Source organism: Leptodactylus fuscus, chromosome 5 (assembly GCF_031893055.1).
Source record: "Leptodactylus fuscus isolate aLepFus1 chromosome 5, aLepFus1.hap2, whole genome shotgun sequence".
Classification (NCBI taxonomy): Eukaryota; Metazoa; Chordata; class Amphibia; order Anura; family Leptodactylidae; genus Leptodactylus; species Leptodactylus fuscus.
Window position 1 is genome coordinate 209,867,257 of NC_134269.1, and position 19,671 is coordinate 209,886,927.

General features: G+C 48.0%; 1 protein-coding gene across 4 annotated transcripts in view; it reads right to left on the reverse strand.

The window, feature by feature from the left end:
• Positions 1 to 162: 162 nt before the first annotated feature.
• Positions 163 to 19,671, reverse strand: part of DNM1L (dynamin 1 like) — a 30,024-nt gene continuing 10,515 nt past the window's right edge. The window contains exons 3-20 of one of the 4 annotated variants that reach the window (XM_075275174.1): positions 18,595 to 18,633; positions 14,778 to 14,824; positions 14,413 to 14,484; positions 13,141 to 13,227; positions 12,798 to 12,960; positions 12,333 to 12,453; positions 11,742 to 11,873; positions 11,415 to 11,621; positions 10,918 to 11,038; positions 10,673 to 10,828; positions 9,661 to 9,750; positions 7,826 to 7,918; positions 7,672 to 7,731; positions 4,460 to 4,537; positions 3,189 to 3,362; positions 2,983 to 3,092; positions 2,745 to 2,904; positions 163 to 2,132 (exon numbers count right to left, since the gene is read on the reverse strand). In XM_075275174.1, coding sequence (XP_075131275.1) covers positions 2,076 to 2,132; positions 2,745 to 2,904; positions 2,983 to 3,092; positions 3,189 to 3,362; positions 4,460 to 4,537; positions 7,672 to 7,731; positions 7,826 to 7,918; positions 9,661 to 9,750; positions 10,673 to 10,828; positions 10,918 to 11,038; positions 11,415 to 11,621; positions 11,742 to 11,873; positions 12,333 to 12,453; positions 12,798 to 12,960; positions 13,141 to 13,227; positions 14,413 to 14,484; positions 14,778 to 14,824; positions 18,595 to 18,633 — 1,967 coding nt within the window. In that variant the 3' untranslated portion in view covers positions 163 to 2,075. The remainder of the gene's footprint in view (positions 2,133 to 2,744; positions 2,905 to 2,982; positions 3,093 to 3,188; positions 3,363 to 4,459; positions 4,538 to 7,671; positions 7,732 to 7,825; positions 7,919 to 9,660; positions 9,751 to 10,672; positions 10,829 to 10,917; positions 11,039 to 11,414; positions 11,622 to 11,741; positions 11,874 to 12,332; positions 12,454 to 12,797; positions 12,961 to 13,140; positions 13,228 to 14,412; positions 14,485 to 14,777; positions 14,825 to 18,594; positions 18,634 to 19,671) is intronic. The other 3 variants (XM_075275176.1, XM_075275175.1, XM_075275177.1) reach the window with 3 other exon arrangements.

Sequence of the window (19,671 nt, forward strand, 5' to 3'; positions counted from 1 at the left end):
TGCTCCAGCTACTGTAAGCACATGGACCGGTTTAGGGCCCATCCCTGTGTACATGACATGTGAACAGGCCCTTACTTGCTGGTAACGCCTCAAACACAAATACTTATTGTCTGGCACCATCTAGTGGCCAATAAGGATCCTACAAGCAGACATGGAGGACGTGATCACATGATCGGCCCGGTGAGTGACATCGGAGACGTGAACGTTCTGCAGGACCAGTTTATTTACAATGATAAGCACAGACATATCAGAACATACAATGTGGCCCAGGACGGACACGTGGCGGCAGCGCTTGTTCCCCTACAGCACACAGACGGACCACAAAGCACAGCGTCACCTCCCCCACCTGGTGCACGTCCCTTTAAGGCATCACAACCTCAGACGGCAGAAAATAAAGACGACATGTACGACACACAATGTCCATGTGGGCAGCAATAAAGCTTTTTGTTTTGTGAAAAAAAAAAACAGCCAAACATGCAGATGCCTCTGGGGTCGGGGACACCCCAAAAATAAAGGGGCGGGGACCCTGTACCTTGCATCAAAAATAAGAACCCTGGAGACGTCTTCAGAGTCTCTGCCATAGACACAATGTGTTTGTACAGTTTAGGCCAGGACTACACAGCGACATGTAGTCAGTCACGTGACATCACACAGACAGTAGGTGGCGGATTCTCTGTCTTTAGTTGCAACTGGGAACTCAAGAACCAAAATGACAGACTGGGCCGGGCATCCAGCTGAAAAGGACAACTGGGAGGAGCTTTGTGCTGTCAGCCAATCAGCAGGAGCGTCCTCAGTATTGCTGACAGGGCTCTCCTCATAACGCTCCTTTCCAGTCGGATGCCTAAGCTCTGGTGATCGGATCTAAGGCCGGTCATGTACATAAGATGTGGGGCGGCCATCATGAAGCGGCCCGATCGATGATCAGCTCATACGATCCCCTCATCAATGTTAACAACCAAACTGCCGACAACATCCAACATGGCCGATCTGTCTTCTGCAGACTATAAAGATTGTTGTCAAACGACTCCCTATATACACGGACTAGAACCAAAGTACAGAGTGCGGGAGATGGGCCGGACATCCAGGTAGGAGGAGCATCGTGAGCTGTTCTCAGCCAATCAGCATCAACAGGAGTGTTCTCATTCATGCTGATTGGCTGAGAGTTGCATACAGGGCGGTCCTGCTCATACTCCTTTCCAGCTGGATGCCAGGCGCAGTATACAACCATCTGTACTCTGGCTATAGCACTCACCTACTAGTATTTAAAGGGGGTGTTAAAGCTGAAGTATTACCCCTGCCGAGGGTTGCTGGGTAGACTGGAACGCATGTTGCTTTATCTCTGCACCCGCTGTTAGGTCACCAACTCCCCTCTACTTTGAGTAGTGTAGAGCCGGTCATGTGACCCAGAGATCCCGCCTCCCCAGCTGCCCTCTGAACCTAGATGACGTGCACCCAGCTGGCGGCCATGTTAATGATGAACCCCCTAGTGGTCGGGATTGGAAGATTTTAACCCATTAAAAAGTAGTCGCATCAAAGTGACAGAAATGGCGGTTCCGTGACAACATATTCACGACCAACTCCGTGTAGAGAGTGGGGGATTCCTCCGTGTATTTTGGAGAATTTTATTGTATGATGGACAATGTGGAGATATTTCAGTGCAATATCAAACAATAAAATGCAAAATGTTCACGCGATCCCAGAGAACAGTACGGCTTCTGTAGAAAACAGACGTCACCTAAAACTAAACCGATGGAACGGCCATGTGAGTGAAGGGGAACGAGAGGGGGCTTCCCAGCATGCTTTGCTCCAGAGTCACAATAGTTGGTCAGCTCGAATCACAACAGGATCTGTATTGGGGGGAGGGGGATACTGGAGACGTAATATGTATTGTGTGTACAGTACAGCCTCTGCTAAATACATGGGGTTCCCTCGCGGTCGGCCGTACCCCCCTATACGTACTGTGTATGGTTAGCGGCTTCCATATAAATAGATTTCTAACATATCCTGACCACTGAGCTCCGCTATACGTTGTGTGACTTTTATTCCACCTGTGATGGGACGTTTCGACCTCTTGGTCACCAGAGATGAGTCTCCCGGATTTCGGCAATTATCTGACTGGCTCTCTGCAAAGCCTGAAGGAAGATGGGAGAGATATAGGGTATTAAAGGGGTTGTATAGGATTAGAAAAACATGGTTACCTACTCTCTTCTAGAAATAGCGCCACACCTGTCTGCAGGTGGAGTCTGCTAGTGCAGATCAGCTCTACTGAAGCGACAATGCAATACCACCCGCTGCCTGAGGACAAGTGTGGTGCTGTTTCCAAACATTATATAGATATAATCAGCATCAATGTGGGGTCTCTCAGGAAGACCCTTTCAGATTGATGGTGACAAACACTACCTCTGCAGCGACCACTACAGGGGAACTATTGTACTGCATGCTGGCCATTCATTGACTACGTAACACATGGATGGATGAAGACCACTAGAGCCAATCTAGTAGATTTGGGGGTCTTATGAACCCATATATCATAATAGGGCCTATAAAGAGGTTGGTCATCGTGAGAAAGCCCCTTTTACAATATGGTGGACTTAAAGGGGACTTGCGGTCCCGATTCTCATGAGTGAAGTAGTTGGACGCCCTGAGATCAGACACTTATTCCCCATCATGTGGATGAAGATATATGGTACTGGTGGGAAAACCCCTTTAAGAACCTGTTGGCTGCGCCATCACACAGCGAGTACCTTTAACATATCGGCGGCCTCCTTCCTGCGCTGGGCCATGTCCTCGGACTCGGTGAGTAGGTCCTCCAGCAGCATGGACTTGTACAGCTGACCCACCAGCTCGCTCTGTAACGTGTCCTTCACGTGGTTCACCAGGAAATGCATTACGGCCTTTGGCACACTGCCAGGAGACACAACAGCTGTCACGTAAGCCTAGCGCCACCTGATGGCGTCGCCGGTCTCTGCCGCGTCCACTCACCTGTCCTGAATGTTCTTCCTCACTATTAGGAAATAAGACTTGATTAACCTCTCGATCACCTCGCAGTCGCGCTGCTCACGAGCGGAAAGTTTTCTGGCAACGGGAACAGGCTAGAACGAAGGAGACAGTCTCTTAGCGATGTGGGGAGGGGTCTCAGGATGGATACAACCCCCAGACGTGGCCCCCACACCAGTCCATAGACTTACCACATCCAGCAGATTTACAGCGTGGCCCCTCTGAGGGCTGGCAGGAAGGATAGGGCCAGATTTGCTCTTGTCGTCCATGGCGGGGTCATCTCCTTTAGAAGCTTTTAACATCCCCCTCCAATTACCGGTGCCGGCATCTGGGATACCGTCACTAGTGCCCACTGCTGGTACAGCCTGGAATGACAGCAAACAATAGGGTCAGAGATAGAGCTGATAAATGGCATACCCCTTTAAGAAATGCGGCCAAGATTCCTGGAGCGATAAGGAACGGGGTCTGATATCTCCAGAGGCCGTATACAGTGATATATACATAGGAAGGATACGACACTGGAATAGATCACATGGCCTAGACTTGTAGGAATCATGGATGTAGTCACACCTTGTGACGAAGAAGAGTAAAGTCTAGCAAAATGCTAAATTAAAGGGGCATTCCCACCATAGGATACGCCACATGCATGCTCTGCATAGGAGAACCAAATAGGTGAATGCAGTTACCTGCCTGGCCTGAAGGTGGCAGTCACCTCACCGGGGTAGGATGGAGGTCATACAACCCGAGAGGTGACAGCCACATAGGCAGACATCCTGTGACTATACCACATGGTATATATGGTGGGAATTGCCTTTTAAGCACCCATATCATAAACTTGTCACATACATGCCGCCATATCTGGAGTTAACCCTTCTTAGTGTTTGTTGCTAAAGACTGCGGACAACTTAAGGAGATCGAAATGAAGCGTCGGCTCTGAATCCCCTGCATAGACAGGTAAATAATATTTCCACCTGCTGTCACCACTAGAGGGAGCTCAGGAGCTGACTACATACTGTTTATACACTAGACTATATGATAACACAGAGTGCATTAGGCTTCTAGGCTCCCTCCAGTGGTGGCAGGAGGTACTGCGGTATATTATTGAGGCCTATACAGTGGATTTGGAGCTCTGAAGCAGAAAAACAAAACTGAGGACAGAACAGATTTAGATAAAAAAGGCAGAATGCTATACAAGGGCGGACACCTACAGCCAGCCAGAATATGGCCACAAGACCCCGACCGCTTCACCTGGTCATACTGCAATAACTGCCACAGGTGAAGGGGTGCTGGGTGCTGTCACCCGAATATAGAGCCAAATGTGTCTCTGTAAAGCAGCCTAAGCCCATGCTGCTGTGTGTTACATGCCTGTGTCATGCATGAATGATGGGCGACATGCAAGGATGAACCACAAGCACCATGCCAGTGTACAGGAACATGCAGTGTGGTCATAACTGGCACAGACCTTGCCCTCCGTATCAGCTGAAGCGGCAGAGGAAGGGTCCAGAGGGGCAGAGGCCAGGGGCCCAGGAGCTTTAGAGGACTAAAGGAAGAAAGAAAGAGCCAGATAGAGGATTAACCAAGATCATGGAGTCTCACACATTAACATGAGAAGTTAGAGAGAAGGTCCTGTCAGGAGAGAAATAGAGGAGGAGCCTGCAGAGACGACCCCGCCCCCGAGGAAGAAGAGGCGCATGGCTGGAGGGCTAGTATGTAGCATCCACGGCAGGTCGGGTCACTCAAGGGCAACTCTGTGGTCTCCAGCTGTGGCAAAACTACAACTCCCAGCATGCCATGACAGCTGCAGAGGGGACATGTAGCTTAAATAATCTCCAATTTACAAGAGAGGAAAGGAGTCCTGTCATTTACATAGGACTGCGCCTCGATGCCCCCGCCCACCCCACATTGTCCTTATATGTAGGCCAAATATTTTATATAGAAGCTACAAGCAAAAAACATGCACGGCCATCATGAACAGCGGAGAGGACAAAAAGCAGGATGGCGTGTCAGCCAAGGCAGAAAAAATGTTGGATATTACAATTTATAAAATTAGAATAAATCTAAAAAATTGAATATTTTTGAAAAATAAATTGTTATTGTTAAGATTAATAAAAAGGTAGAAAATGTTCATAGCCTCAAATATTAAAATAAAAATATTTGGAAAACATTAAAGGGATCCTATCACTCAGGCACGTCGGAATAGTCTTAAGAAAGGCTATTCGTCTCCTACCTTTCGTTGTCTTCTCCGCGCCGCTGTTCGCCTACAATCCCATTTTTCTCGGTATGCAAATTAGCTCTCTCACAGCACTGGTGGCAGGCCCCGGTGATCAGACAGCACTGGGGTCGTCCCCAATGCTGCGAGAGAACTCTCTCCAGCGCCGCCTCCATCTTTGTCAGCAGCGTCCTCTTCTGCCTCTTCTTCCGGCGGTGGTTTGTAACTTCTAGGCCTTGGGCAGAGCAGACTGCGCATGCCCACAAGCCACGGGAAGATGGCCGCTTGCACAGTATTGTAAACAGCAATTTTCCCGTGGCCTGTGGGCATGCACAGTCTGCTCTGCCCGAGGCCTAGAAGTTACAAGCCACCGCCGGAAGAAGAGGCAGAAGAGGATGCTGCTGACGAAGATGGAGGCGGCGCTGGAGAGAGCTCTCTCGCAGCATTGGGGATGCCCCCAGTGCTGCGAGAGAGCGAATTTGCATACCTAGAAAAATCAGGATTGTAGGCGAATGGTGGCGCGGAGAAGATGACGAAAGTTAGGAGAGTGATAGGATCCCTTTAAAGAGGACCTTTCATGGATTTGGGCACAGGCAGTTCTATATACTGCTGGAAAGCAGACAGTGCGCTGAATTCAGTGCACTGTTGGCTTTCACAATCTGTGCCCCGAGTGAAGAGCTTTCAGAGCGCTTCACAGTCAGAAGGGCGTTCCTGACAGTCTGTCAGGAACGTCCTTCACAGCAGCGCTAGCCTAATTGTTGAGACTACTAAAAGGGGAACACAAGACCCGCAGTGGCCATGAAATACCGTATTTTTCGGACTATAAGACACACTTTTTTTCCCCCCCAAATTTGGGGGGAAAAGAAGGGTGCGTCTTATAGTCCGAATGTGGCGCCTGGCACCCGCTGTAATAGAGAGGCGGATGCCGGCAAGGCATAGGTGCAGGTGCCTGAGACATCGCTATGCTCCTCTGCCCTGCATGAAGCCAGCAGCAGCAGGGGCGATGCTATTCCGCTCCTCCGTCCCCCCGCCGCTGGCTTCATGCAGGGCAGAGGAGCGCAGCGATGTCTCAGGCCCCGGCACCTGTGCCAGCGTCTATCACTTGCCGGCTTCCGCCTCTCTAGTACAGCGGATGCCGGGTCAGTATCGGTGGCCCCTTCTCCCCCGGGGCCGGTCCCCACCGGCCCCGTACCTGTGAAGTTGCAGGCCGGCTCCTGCGCGGCGATATCGCAGGAGCCGACCTGTTCGGGTGACAGCCGGGAGCCTAATGAGGCTCCCAGGCCTGTCACTGCTATATATTAGTATTGCGGCTGGGTCTATGACCAGCCGTAATACTAATAGACAGAATGTCCCATAGACGGCAATACAGTTGTATTGCCGTCTATGGGACTTGCAATCAAGTGACCGCAGGTTCAAGCCCCTGGGGGGGAATAAAATAGTAAAAAAAAAAAAAAAAAGCTTTAAAAATATATAATAAAAATATGAAATAACTAAAAGTTCTAAATCACCTCCTGTCCCTAGAATATATATATATTAAAGTAGAAAATCATATATCATAAACCACCGGGTTTTTGCAGGTTACATGCTGCATTATCTTATCCTTATCAATCTCCCCATCTACCAACAATGCAGCCCCCAAAAAGTTACACAACACCATCAGGACCGGTTCACATCTGCATTCAAGGAATCGGCTTGGGGACCCCCTGAATGGAAACCTACATGCATAAAAAAAAGCAACTGCTGAGTGCTGAGCTGACCCTATTATAGTCTATGGGGTCCACAGGTTTCCCAGGTAACCACCTGTAGATCCCATACACTATAATGGGGTCCGTGCGGTCTCCACATGAAACATGTGGGGAGTAAAGCGCTGCTTGCAGGACTTTTCTCTCCTAATGTTTCGTGCATAAACAGAATGGAAACCACACATACCCCGTTATAATCTATGGGGTCCACAGGTTTCCTTAAGTAACCAATTTTTTTAATGTGTATAGGTTTCCATTCGGGGATCCCCAAGCGGACTCCTCGAATGGAAACCCAAACGCAGATGTGAACCAGGCCTAAGCTCAGCAACATCTGTGTAGAAAATAACTCCAAATCTGAAATACACTTCAAGGGCCATGCAGCGAAAGCAGAGCCAGCAAGAGACAAAGACGTCATTCTAGAAACTGATCGGTATCACAAGGGTCAGACAAGATTAGAAAAACATGGCTTCTTTTCTTCTACTAACAGTGCCACGCCTGTGCAAAGGCTGTGTCTGGTACTGCAGCTCAGCACCAGGGAAAAGAATAGGGATGAACTGCAATACCAGACACAACCCATGGACAGGTGTGGCGCTGTATCTGGAGGAAAGCAGCCATGTCTTTATAATCTTGGACAATCCCTTTAAATATCCTCACACCCCGGATATCGTGTCACTGACACCTATACAATCCTTCCATTTGCACAAGTGTCCTGTGATCAGTCACCTTATCTCTGGGCGCGGCCGGCGGGGGTAAATCTCTGGCTAGTCTATTCCGCCTCTGTTCCTGCAGGCACAAAAATAAAAGGGCGTTACGGTACAGACAGAGGGTCTTCCATGGCCGCCGCTATACAAGAGCGCGGGTGTGACATATCCCTCACCTCTATGTTGTTGTTCATCACTCCGCAGGCGTCAGCGAAGTCCGGGTGCTTGGTGTTGATGTACGCCAGCTCTATGGCCACCAAATTATGCACCTGGGTAGGAATAGACAAGATGGCAAATGAGGCAAAACTACACATGTGGGTACAAGGTAATACCGCTCTTCCCTTATAGAGGGCGCTGCAGTTGTCAGAAATCCCCTAAACTTAAAGGGATTTTCTGGGTTAACTGCAGACAGCAGGTAAGTCCTAGAAAATAAATGTGCACTCACTTACCTGCGCCTGTACGTCCATCTTGTTAATACACAGAGCGGCTGCAGGTGACATCACGTCTATGGGACTGCTGCAGCCAATCACTGCGCAGAGAACGGCCACTGACCGTAGCGGTCCCGTCAATATGACGTCACGGCTGTAGCAGCTCTGTATACAAACAGCGGCGGCTGCCGGCCCAGCGCAGGGACAGAGGACAGGTAGGTATCAGTGCATTTTTATTTTCCAGCCCTCCCCTCTATTAATGTTACAATCCTGGACAACCCCTTTAAGAGGAGACCCCGATTTCTTGGACTTACAGATTCTGCCATTCCTCTGTTATTCCTCCTAGAAATTGCCCAATGAATTGACTACAAGTATTTACTAACAGACAGATGTGATACAGGGAGATCTAGAATATGGGCAGCAGGGGCCTCTACAGGACAAGTGTTGTATTACATGCAATAACTCAGCAAGGCCTCTACACACAAGACACAGCCATCGACCTCCATCCACTGTATAGATCTGTGAGCGGCTGATCAGTGGGGGGACTGGGCGTCAGAGCCCCATAAGTCTGAAACTGATGCCCTATCCTAAGGATAGGTCACTCATATCAAAAGGCAGGCCACCCCTTTAAAGTGCACATCCAACTATAAAACAACACTTCAGAAATGAATAGTACAGGTGAATGTAAGAAATTTTGAAATATATCTTATTAGAGAAATCTGTTTCCTTCTCCACTTATCAGGCTGATGTGATTTACATAGAAATCTATGGAGAGGGGAGGAGGCGGCTGATGGAAAGAGACACCAATGAGGCTGCCGCTACACTGTGAGCTCTACTGACACCGTTGCATCCTCAAGAAAAGGCAGCCGCACAGAATGTGGCAATAAATCTGCCTCCTTCTTCTCTCTCCATAGACTTCTGTGGTGGTCTCTCCCTAAGGAGTGACAATATCCCCCGAACCCTGTCTAAGCCTCTCACATCTACCAGGTTATAGTCCTCTCTACATCGGGCTGAAGAGATCCAACCAGATCGAAACAGCTGTCCTCAATTGAGAGACTATACCTGGTATTAATCCCAGCGTCATTGCTAAACAAAGGCCTCTTGGAAGGTCGGGCATGAGGCTAAAGGGAGCAGCCATTATTGGGTTATTTCACTGGAATCCTGTCTTAAGACAGGCTTGCACATTCCAGTGAGCGCCCTCTATTGGTTTGCAACACTGAGGCAGCAACTGTCTTCCTAATTACATCATGGAAGGCAGATTTGCATATTCTTCCCATAGTTCCTTGCAAAGTGGAGTGCTAAAGGCTTAACAAGTCTCCACACACCTATATGGTGGTCTCTCCCCAAGGAGTGACAATATCCCCCGAACATAGACTTCTGTATGAGACCAAGTACAGAGGAAGATTCTCTTGTAGCCAACAGTCTGAGTGAAGGAGGAGAAATGCAACCAAATAAATGGAGAAGGAAACAGATCTTTCTAATAAGACAGATTACAGTTTCTTATGTTCCCCTGTACTATCCAATTATGTAAGGAGGTTTTATAATCGGAGGTGCACTTTAAGGATACAATAAGGCTTCCTTACCATCTCATTGGTCACTGGCAGTCGCTTCCGCAGAAGACATGTAACTACTTCAACAATGGCATCGTGCAATTTAGGAAACCTCAGGAGCTCCTGGAAGAAGAGAAGAGAGAAAATGAAAAAATAAAAAAAATATAATATAGGAATATTTTCTATATTACACTAAACATGAGTGATACAAGTGTACAGGAGACATTCAGGTCTGAACTATCAGTGCATAGCATATCCTCCAGAGAACACAGGGTTAATCACGTGCAGATCTCTCCCATCTTTGGTTGGGGCTTAAAGGTGTATTGCAGATGATCACGCCACATCACGACCCCCAGGTCACATGATTGAAGCGGCGTTCAGCTTCCCGGGTCCCTCTGTCTCCTCCTCCACCGATCTCACACCCTCCATCACTATCGGGGGAGGAGGGAGGGTGCGGATAACCACCACTTAAGATCACATGACCCGGGGGTTGTGACATGGCCACAGATATGACCTGTAAGGGCTAGTTCACACGGGGACATGGACGCCGATTTTGGCAGCGGATTTCGCGGCCAAATCAGCGTCCATACAATGTCCACACTATGTGAACTGCTCCCGCCGCGACCATCGCGGTCACGGCTTTCACCTCCGCTGTCAGCTCAAATGAATGAGCCGACATGGAGGGCACTGCGGCTGGGCGGAAGCCGCGGCTCATCGCGAGTGGATTCCGCCCGAAAGATAGGTCATGTCGCTTCTTTTTCTGCTAGCGAGCTAGCAGAAAAAAAAAAAGCGAGCAGTTCACACAGGGATACATTGTATGGACGCTGATTTGGCCACGAAATCCGCTGTCAAAATCAGCGTCCATGTCCCCGTGTGAACTAGCCCTAAGTCAGTGGTGTGCAGGTGTATCCAGTCACCGTTACACTGTAATTACTGCAGCATCCTATTACCTGGCCTATGTTTAGAAGCCTCCAGAGCTGTAATCCTAGCAGTGTCACACTGCCCCCTGTGTCCTGTATAGTAAGGTGCGCGGGCGCTCGGATACCTGTGTACTGTAGTTACTGCAGTGCTGGATGATCCTCTGCATCTCCTCATGGACAAGCTCCACGCAGCGCAGACTCGGCTCCTCCAATCGTTTCACCTGCCGCTTTACCAGGAGCTCGAAGGAAACTTCTGGAACGAACAAGGCCGGCCGGGGCCCCTGGGGGCGTGAGGAAAGACAAAGACGTGTCAGTGGGGGAGGCGGGAAATACAATGTGAATATATGCCCTGTCATGTGACCAAACTCACGGTTGCGTTTCTGATAGCGGTGAGGATGTCGATTGTAGTCAGGCCGCCCAGAGGGTCTACAGACTCCAACGTCCTCCCGAATGTTTCATGGAAAATGTAGCAAATTCGAGCGCCCCCGCACCTGGATACGGAAAGAGTGTAACCAAGATGGGCCAATACTGGGAAAGCTGGGTGTCAAGCAATATGGCCACCATTAGAGCTTGGCCTAGCCCAGGGGTAGGGAACGTACGGCTCTCCAGCTGTTGCAAAACTACAACTCCCAGCATGCATACTGGCTCTGCTGTTCTGGGAACTCCCATGGAAGTGAATGGAGCATGCTGGGAGTTGTAGTTTCACAGCAGCTGCAGAGCCAAAGGTTCCCTACCCCTGGCCTAGCCTAATAGCAAAGCAACACATCGAACTGTTCCATTACTACATAATCAGGCTCTAGGAGCTGTCCATGTGGCACCCAGCTTTCCCAAGAACAGACGTGACTTTTCCAGTCCAGTTTCACTTACAGTTCTGAGGTTTCGATGTATTTTGCGGTTCCTTCGATTGTGTTACAATATTCTGTGGCGAACTTTGTGATGAGCTGCAGCAGGGTGGCGCTCTTGTCATCCACCGGCTCGCCATAACTGTTCAGCAGGGACTGATACTGGGCCGCCAAAACATTGATCCGGGTCTTCAGCTCTGGCAGGCAGTCTCTGATATGGTGCATGAGCAGCCTATGGATGGGGGACACAGAATGGTAAGAGAGTTGCACAACCTATTTGGCTCATGTAGGGGGGTCCTGAGTGGAGACCCCTCCACATCCATCGATCACATCCGCCCCGCCATATCCCTACCTGTTCAGGGTCCGGGCTAGGTACTTGGTTCCGTTTCGATTGGCCAGAGATGGGTATTTCTTCTGTAGAAAGCCATACTCGTCCCGGATGGAGTCGGCCACACTCTTCTTATTATTAATATCAAGCTGGCTCCTAAAAAAAACAAGGCAACAGGTTAAAGTAACGCTCTACCTTTATTCAAGGTGCCTTTACGGGGTTAAAAATTCTGTGCCACCTGATGTCAGAATATATAGACCTCTATAGTGGACAGAGCACCAGTGGTCATATAGATTTATACATCTCCTGCACAGACAGAAGTTACAGATAAATTTCTGCACGTGTCACCACTAGAGGGAGCCTGTAAGCTTATTGAGTTTAATGTACAAACAGTATGCAGTAAGCTCCTGAGCTCCCTCTAGTGGTGCCTGCTGGTATCCACTCATCTTTTAGTCTATGGTGCTCTGTATCAGAGAATAGGAGCGATAGGGGATGTATTACTAAGTGAATCAGTGCAGAACTTATTTGGATAATTAGTATTACAGAGTGGACATTCCCTTTAAGTGATAATAGATTTTTATATATCAGCCATGTCTTGGACTATTCATGTACTACCTGTTGACCACTCCAATAATGCCCAGCTTCACAGGGATCACCCTCCCCAGAAGGACGTCCATCGCATCTGTACCGGCATCCATGAGGTCCAGCTTGGTGATGACTGCAAGTGTTCTCCGTCCTGCCAAGTTTTAACAAACATAAGATGACACCTATCCTATTTGCCAAGTGCTGCTTTCTGGGTAACAAAGATCACGAGATGTCTATGTATGAAACAACAGCATGCAGTGATCACAGGAATGTTCAATTTTTCAGAAACAGCGCCACCTTTGTTCAAAGGCTGTGTCTGGTATTGCACGCTGACTATATTCAATTTAATGGGGCCAAGTTGCAATACCAGACACAGCCCAAGGACGAGAGTGAACGGGATGTTCTTTGTAGGTGTTTTCCGCTAATGGGGGAGTACGGAGAGATGTAGCCCCAACAATATTACTGGGCAAATGGACAGGGGTCTATAATACTCACCATCTGGATCAGACTCTCGGGCAATCTTCAGCGCCTCAGAGGTTGCCATGTCTGTGTTGGCAGCAGTGACTGCCAATATGATGGAGTTGGGGTTGCTGATGTACCGGAGAATCAGCTCCCGAATCTGGATCTCAATGTCTTTGGGCTGGTCACCTACAGGTACCTTATAGGATAGAAGAAAATAAAGCTCACAGTAAAGAAAGGGCCACACAGCGCCCATGCCTGGGTTGGTTGGGTACTGCAGCTTATCTCCATTGAAGTGAATACAGCTGCACTGCAATACTACAAACAACCTGTGGGCAGGTGTGGCGCTGTTTTGGAACATAGTGGCCACATATTATACCTTTGTCATCCCAGGTAAATCCACCAGTGTCAGGTTGACGACATTGGGAGAGAATATCTTCAAGTGGATGGGTTCTGGACTAATACCCTGGTATAAAGAAGAAGACATGACCATGAGATAGTCCACAGCGTATCAATAGCAAGCAGGAAAGCAAAACTAAAAGATCATTAAGCCCCACCCCTTAGTGAAGCCCCGCCCAGAGCCGATCAGCACAGGATTAACCAGTAGGGTTGAGCTATCGGGAAACATCAGATCCCGATCGGTGATCGAGCAAATTTCACGATCAGGATCGGCTGGAAAATGATCGGAAATCGGATCCTGAAATCTCAAGATCGGCTCAACCCTATTAACCAGTCTTAAGAATTTCTACAAGACTGTTCGTCAGGATTTTCGCAAGGCTCCTGTCTCAGACAGTAAGGACAACTACATTTCTTATTTATTTTTATCATCTACTTCACCGTCTCGTCCCTTTAAGAGCTCCATTTCCTTATCTCGGGCTTCAGAAAGACGTACAAAAAATTTGGCAAAAAAAAAAAAAAGGTACTTGTATACGGTATATAAACTGAATTTTTCCTTTTTAGAAAAGTAATTTTTCCTTGAAGAAAACCAAAGCTGACAACACGAGCGCCGAGCCAAATTATATTAGCGGCAGAGCAGGAAGTGGGCGGTACCATGTGCGGGGAGAGGATGGCGGCACAATGAGGACGTGAACCTTCTACAGGACTCATTAGGCTCTTCTCCAAGGGATAATCCTCCCTAATGGAGACATAACAGAAGTGCTGCAGCTCCCGCTGTCTCCAGGGGGGACATGATGTGCCCAATATGTGTCCTCTGTTATGACACGTATGATGTGTGTGTGTTTGTGTGTGTGTAGTTATTCTACTGCGCCTACATAAAAAAAAAATAAAAAATCCCTGAAGAAATATTGTGTGTATACAGCTAACACTGATACTGCCATTGTTACAGACTACAAACAATCTCTGTGTAGTCGGATCATGGAGTCAGGTTTCACCTTCTGCCACCTCTTTGGGCGGAGTCAATCGTGGAGGTGGGATCAGATGACACAGATTATTCATACACTGCATGGAAACACATAGCTCTGCATGGGAGCTGCGTACACTATTCCGTAACTTCATTTACAAACACGCCCATAAGCGGAAGGGAAATTTTCCTTTTGAATTTTAAAAGTATGTTCATGCGGAGGAATTTGTCCCGAATTGGCCTTCAGTTTAGTCAATCTACCCCAAGGCATCCCTCCCCTCCCCCCCTCACCTTATTATTCCCAGAAATCCTTTCCGTCTCATTCTCAATTTCTTGACGAATTTCATCAAAATCTGTGTAAATCTGGAAAAAAAAAGACAGTAGATACAATATCGTATTTTGTGAGAAAAATTCTTCTGCGATCCTAGCAACAGACTACGAGGTGGTAGGTTGTAGTCTGTTGCTAAGGAAACTACAAGTGGAGGCGGAGCCACGTGACAGTCCGTTCAATCTCTACCACACTGACATAGCCGAGTACACCATCAGCCATCAGTCCCATAGACGACGTAGGAGGTCACTGCCCCGTTCCCAAAAAAAGGGCTTCACACCCATGACCCCCATATAAATCTATACACCTACTTCTAGTGCGGCCCTACCTTGTTCTTGGTGTGCAGGAATTTGCCCCATTCTTCAGCATCCACCCCTGGAACAAAAAAAAAACAAAACAAAAACGAGTGAAACTTCCATCCGGTGCGGGCTGAAGACGACCTTTCTTGACGAATCCTTTGTCCAAACTCCAAATTGTGTCGCCCCTCTGTTATTCCTCTGGGGAATTAATGAATAAACTGACAAATGGGCGATTCCTGGAGATGAACGAGGAGTATTCGATCAAATACCTTGCTCCCGTAGGAATGCGTGTAAGCGGACGAACACCAAGGGGTTAAGCACAATTTGAGGCGTTTGACCCCTTGGTGATCGGCCGCTTACACGCATTCCTATGGGAGCGAGGTATTTGATTGAAGACTATTCGCTCATCTCTAGTGTTACCTAAAAAGTTTTAACACTGCCCAATGTGTGCCGATAGAGTCACGCTGTGTAGGGGCCCCGCTGTGACAAGAGGAATGGTAAGATCCAACGTGTTCATAGATTTTCAGGAAGTATAACAGAGGAACGGCCACATGCAGACCTTTAAAATTATGTGTTTTTTATCATAGGTAATCTGAATATTTACTAAAAGACATGTCAGGAGCAGTGAAGGGTACTGCCAAAAAGGCTCAGAGGCCCGCGTTGCAGATAGTAAATTATTAGAGACAGACTGCAGGCGGGTTTATTTATGTGCAGGGGGACGGTATGAGTCACCATCTTCCATCCAAGAACCCACAGGCATTTTCTTCCATAATGAGCTGAGTCACAGGCAGCAGTAACAGCCTGTAATAGGCCACGAGGAACATCAGTGTGCACAGACCTCATACAACTCCCAGGGATAGATTTATAGTACCGGTAACCCCTGCAAAAGTGGACGGGTCACACCGCAAGACCTTACACCCTCCTGCAGCTTTGCGAAAAGTCTATTACACCTATAATGTAACCACTCCCAGATCTACTAACCTGAAGATACAAAGAGTATCTCTCTCTGGAGGACCCAATTGTGTAATGCCTCCTCTCTCCTGTGAGAGTGCTGTAGAGGAACTGAGCAATAGGTCTCAGGTTCCCGCAAAGCTTACAGCTTATTCACTTTATCTCCAGGGGTCTTAACAGCAGGACACCCTGTTACGAGCCTATGACACCCCTTTTTAACATAAAAATTTGGTTTATGGCCATTTTGTGGTGCTACATTCCCTTTAAAGGGTGCTACGAAGCTAACCTTGTGATATCCCGAGTTATGACTTCTGCACACAGACATATAGCACATGACAGGCTACCATTTGCATAAGGTACCTTGAAACAACAAAGTATTATGCGTGTACACAGCTAGTAACACGCGTCATGTGTACAGGGTCTAAGACACTGGCAGATTCTCACGGAAATAAAGCAACACAAATACAGGTGAGAAATACTGCCCTAATACCAGAGGTAAATCCTATATAATACCGGGGATAGCTACTGTGCACACAGGCATTACGGCATCCATCACTGCGGGCGCTCGGAGGTCACAGAGCACTTACACCAGATCACCACTAGGGGCACTGCAGTAAGTAACTGCAGAGATTATACAGTCCAGTTCACACCGTGCGGGTGGAAATTTAAAATCTAGCAGAGGATGTACTAATCAGGAGACAGGGAAAGCTGGGTCCCAGTAGACAGATAAGTAGCGATCAGACACTTAACACCTATCCTAAGGAGTCAGTGATGACCCCTCAAGACTCTCACCTATGTGATGACCAGGGGTTGGTGCTCCCCATCCCAAAACCCAGCCCCCAGCTTGAGGCTTATGGGAACTCCGTAGGGAGCGGCGATTTTTTTAATGACTTTTTTTTTTTTTATGTTCGGCAAGAAACAGGAAGCTGAATATATTACAATGACATGAATACCAGAGAAAGAACTGAACACCAGTCACTTCCACTACACAGGAACGACCCATGCAAACCCCCCACCATAGAAAGTACACGGATACTATACAGCAAATGAAAAGGCAGACCCTCCCCATAAATTAAAGGGACATAACCATTTCACATCACCTCTTGCCTTGAGTTTAAAGTGACGGCAGGTACAGGTGTAAGGTTTACAGTAAAGGGGTTTTGCCCCTACAGACACTTATTCCTTATCTATAGGACAGGGGATAGGTATCGGATTGCTGGGGTCCGAACATGGGGAACAGGGATTAAGAGAAAGGAGGGTCGGAGGTCCCCCTGCGCCCGACCTAAACTCACTTCTGTGGTGCTAGTGCAGACTGCAGTTATAGATGCCCCCATAGCGTTTTTTTGCTGTGGCCCCCTAAGTGGGGCTTAAGGAGGACCTTTCATGTCCTTGGACAGCTGCGGTTTTATATACCGCTAGAAAGTCACTTTCCTGTGATGTGCCCCGGTACAATAGATATCAGTGCCCTTATCGATATCTCTTCACCATCAGAAGGGCGTTCCCGACAGTGTAGCTGGGCTGTGAGGAACGCCCCTCCTAACAGTACTGTACTGTCCATAGAAGAAGGTCCCTCCTAACAGTATTGTCCTCAGCGATGTACTGTCAGAGGGGGCGTTACTCACCCCTCAGCGTCATCACTGTGCGGTGAGGAACGCCCCCTTCTAACAGTACAGCACTATGGACAGTACCGTACTGTTAGGACGTTGGGAGGGGCGTTCCTCACAGCCCAGCTAGACTGTCAGGAACGCCCTTCGGACAGTGAAGAGCTAACAGTAAGGGCACCGATATCTCTTGGACCGGGGCACATAACGTGAAAGCTGACAGTACGCTGAACTCAGTGCACTGTTGGCTTTCTAGCGGTATATAGAAACTGCAGGGGCCCGAGGACATGAAAGGTCCTCTTTGAAGGGGTATTCTAGCCAAAATCGATTTTCCATTCTGGTGACCCGTACCCTGTTGCAGCAGCCTCTGGGTCCTGGAAGTTACTAGTTGATAGACGCCTAGTCAAGTAATTGGGACCGATGTGCCTCTCCTTACACATCTTACTAGTGGTTTTGGGGAAGTGCAGCACCACTCCTATAACTGCACGCACTTCTCGTCCATGAGCAGCTTCTGGCACCTGGAGGCAACTGCAACAGCTGATCTGTGCGGGATACAAGTGTCAGACCCCCATAGATCACATACCGATCACCTATACGGTGGATAGATTATCAGTATGGGGAAGGGTTCAACCCCTTTAATTAGAATTGCAGTTGCGCAGGAAGGATACAGGTGTTACCATATATAGTGGTCTTGGCATCTGTACCTTTAATAGTCACTTACGACTCCAGCAAAGCAAGAGATGGAGAAAGGATGAAATAGGAACGTCCCTTTAAATATATATAAGCAAAAGTCATGAAGGTCATCTCTTCTGTTGAGGCTATTTCACAGTTATAAGAGTCTGTGGGAAAACTGGGTGGCAACCAATATGGCCGCCGTTCATTGTCTGGCACATACAAAGTTGTCACTCAGCTCTATCTAGACTCCTGGATAACAAAGCTTCCAAATTATAAGAGACAGGGACAACGCAACTCAAAAGGCTTGTCATTCTGGAGCCTGGGAAAGCTGGATAATAAGGACTGTGACGTGGTCTTATTGCTGTGAAATAGCACAGTGAAATATTAAAGACATGAGACAAGGGGAGGCTTCTTTAAGACAAAAAAAAAAAAAAAAAAAAGTATATAAGAAACCTAAAGGAGGAGACAAAGTAAGCAAATAAAAGTGATCCAAAGCTGCGCTATGAGGGGGAGGTGATGGACGGTGCATGTCCGGATACAGCCAGTGATCTATGGGGGCGCCCCGTGGAGACGGCTACAGCTCATGCAGGGACAGGAGGAAAATGTGGAAACAGGAGACCTTTAGATAATTGTCTTGGATTTTTCCAGGCGTCCAGGTCTGGAATCAATAGGAAACGTAAAAAGAAGAGACAAGAGAGGCAAAGAGAATTGTTAGGCGTCCAACTAACTGATCGGGCGCTGTTCACATCTATCAGATTAGTAGATCACTTATAAGTTATTAAAGGATAGGTCATTAATTGAAAATGGTGGCACCAGAGAACGCCCCCGCTGATCAGCTGTTTGGGAGAGCACTCCCTCCTCTTCACACAAAGCCAAGCACAGCACCACACGCCGTACAGTGGTTGCACTTGGTATTGTAACTCAGAGACTGAGCTGTGATCAGGCCATGCGACAAATGAAGATAATGTCACATGGCCTGTGATGCAGAAGCGGTACTTAAAATAGCTGATCAGCAGGGGTTCCAGCTCTTCAATGGACGACTTATCCCAATTATAAAGCTGTGACAAACATGCTGGCTTTATATAAAGACAGCGCCACACTTCTCCACAGGGCGATTGCAATATTACAGCTCAACCACGTTTACATCAATGTGGATGAACTGCAATACCAGACTCAGCCTGAGGACAACGGTGGTGCAATTTAGGCTGTACAATCCTATCCAACAATTTCGAATACATTTCTATTACCTCATTCTGCCCGTCTGGTGAATATCCTCGCTGACATGAACAGTCATAGCCGGAACTAACAGGATAATGATTTTTTTTTTTTTCCTCGCCGACCACAAAGCAGCTCTTACTGGAAACAGAAGCCATCTTCCATCTTCCTGCAGCTCTGACCCTGGCACTGAGCACTGGTCCTAATCTCATCCATCACTAGTGGAACAGTAATGATCAAATCCCAAATCCATCCTGAGTCTCCTGGTGCTTATGATGCCAGATCTACACCAACACCGCTTTCATGCCCCAAGAGGTCGAGCCCGGTCCATATATAGACAGGTTTTCCAGACTAAATAATTGATGACCTATTCTTAGGGTAGGTCATCAACTAAAGATCGGCAGGGATCAGGCCCCAACCGATAAGAGGCCGCAGCGTGGTCACTACTTGTATAGTGGTCCCAGCTCAGCCCATTCACTTC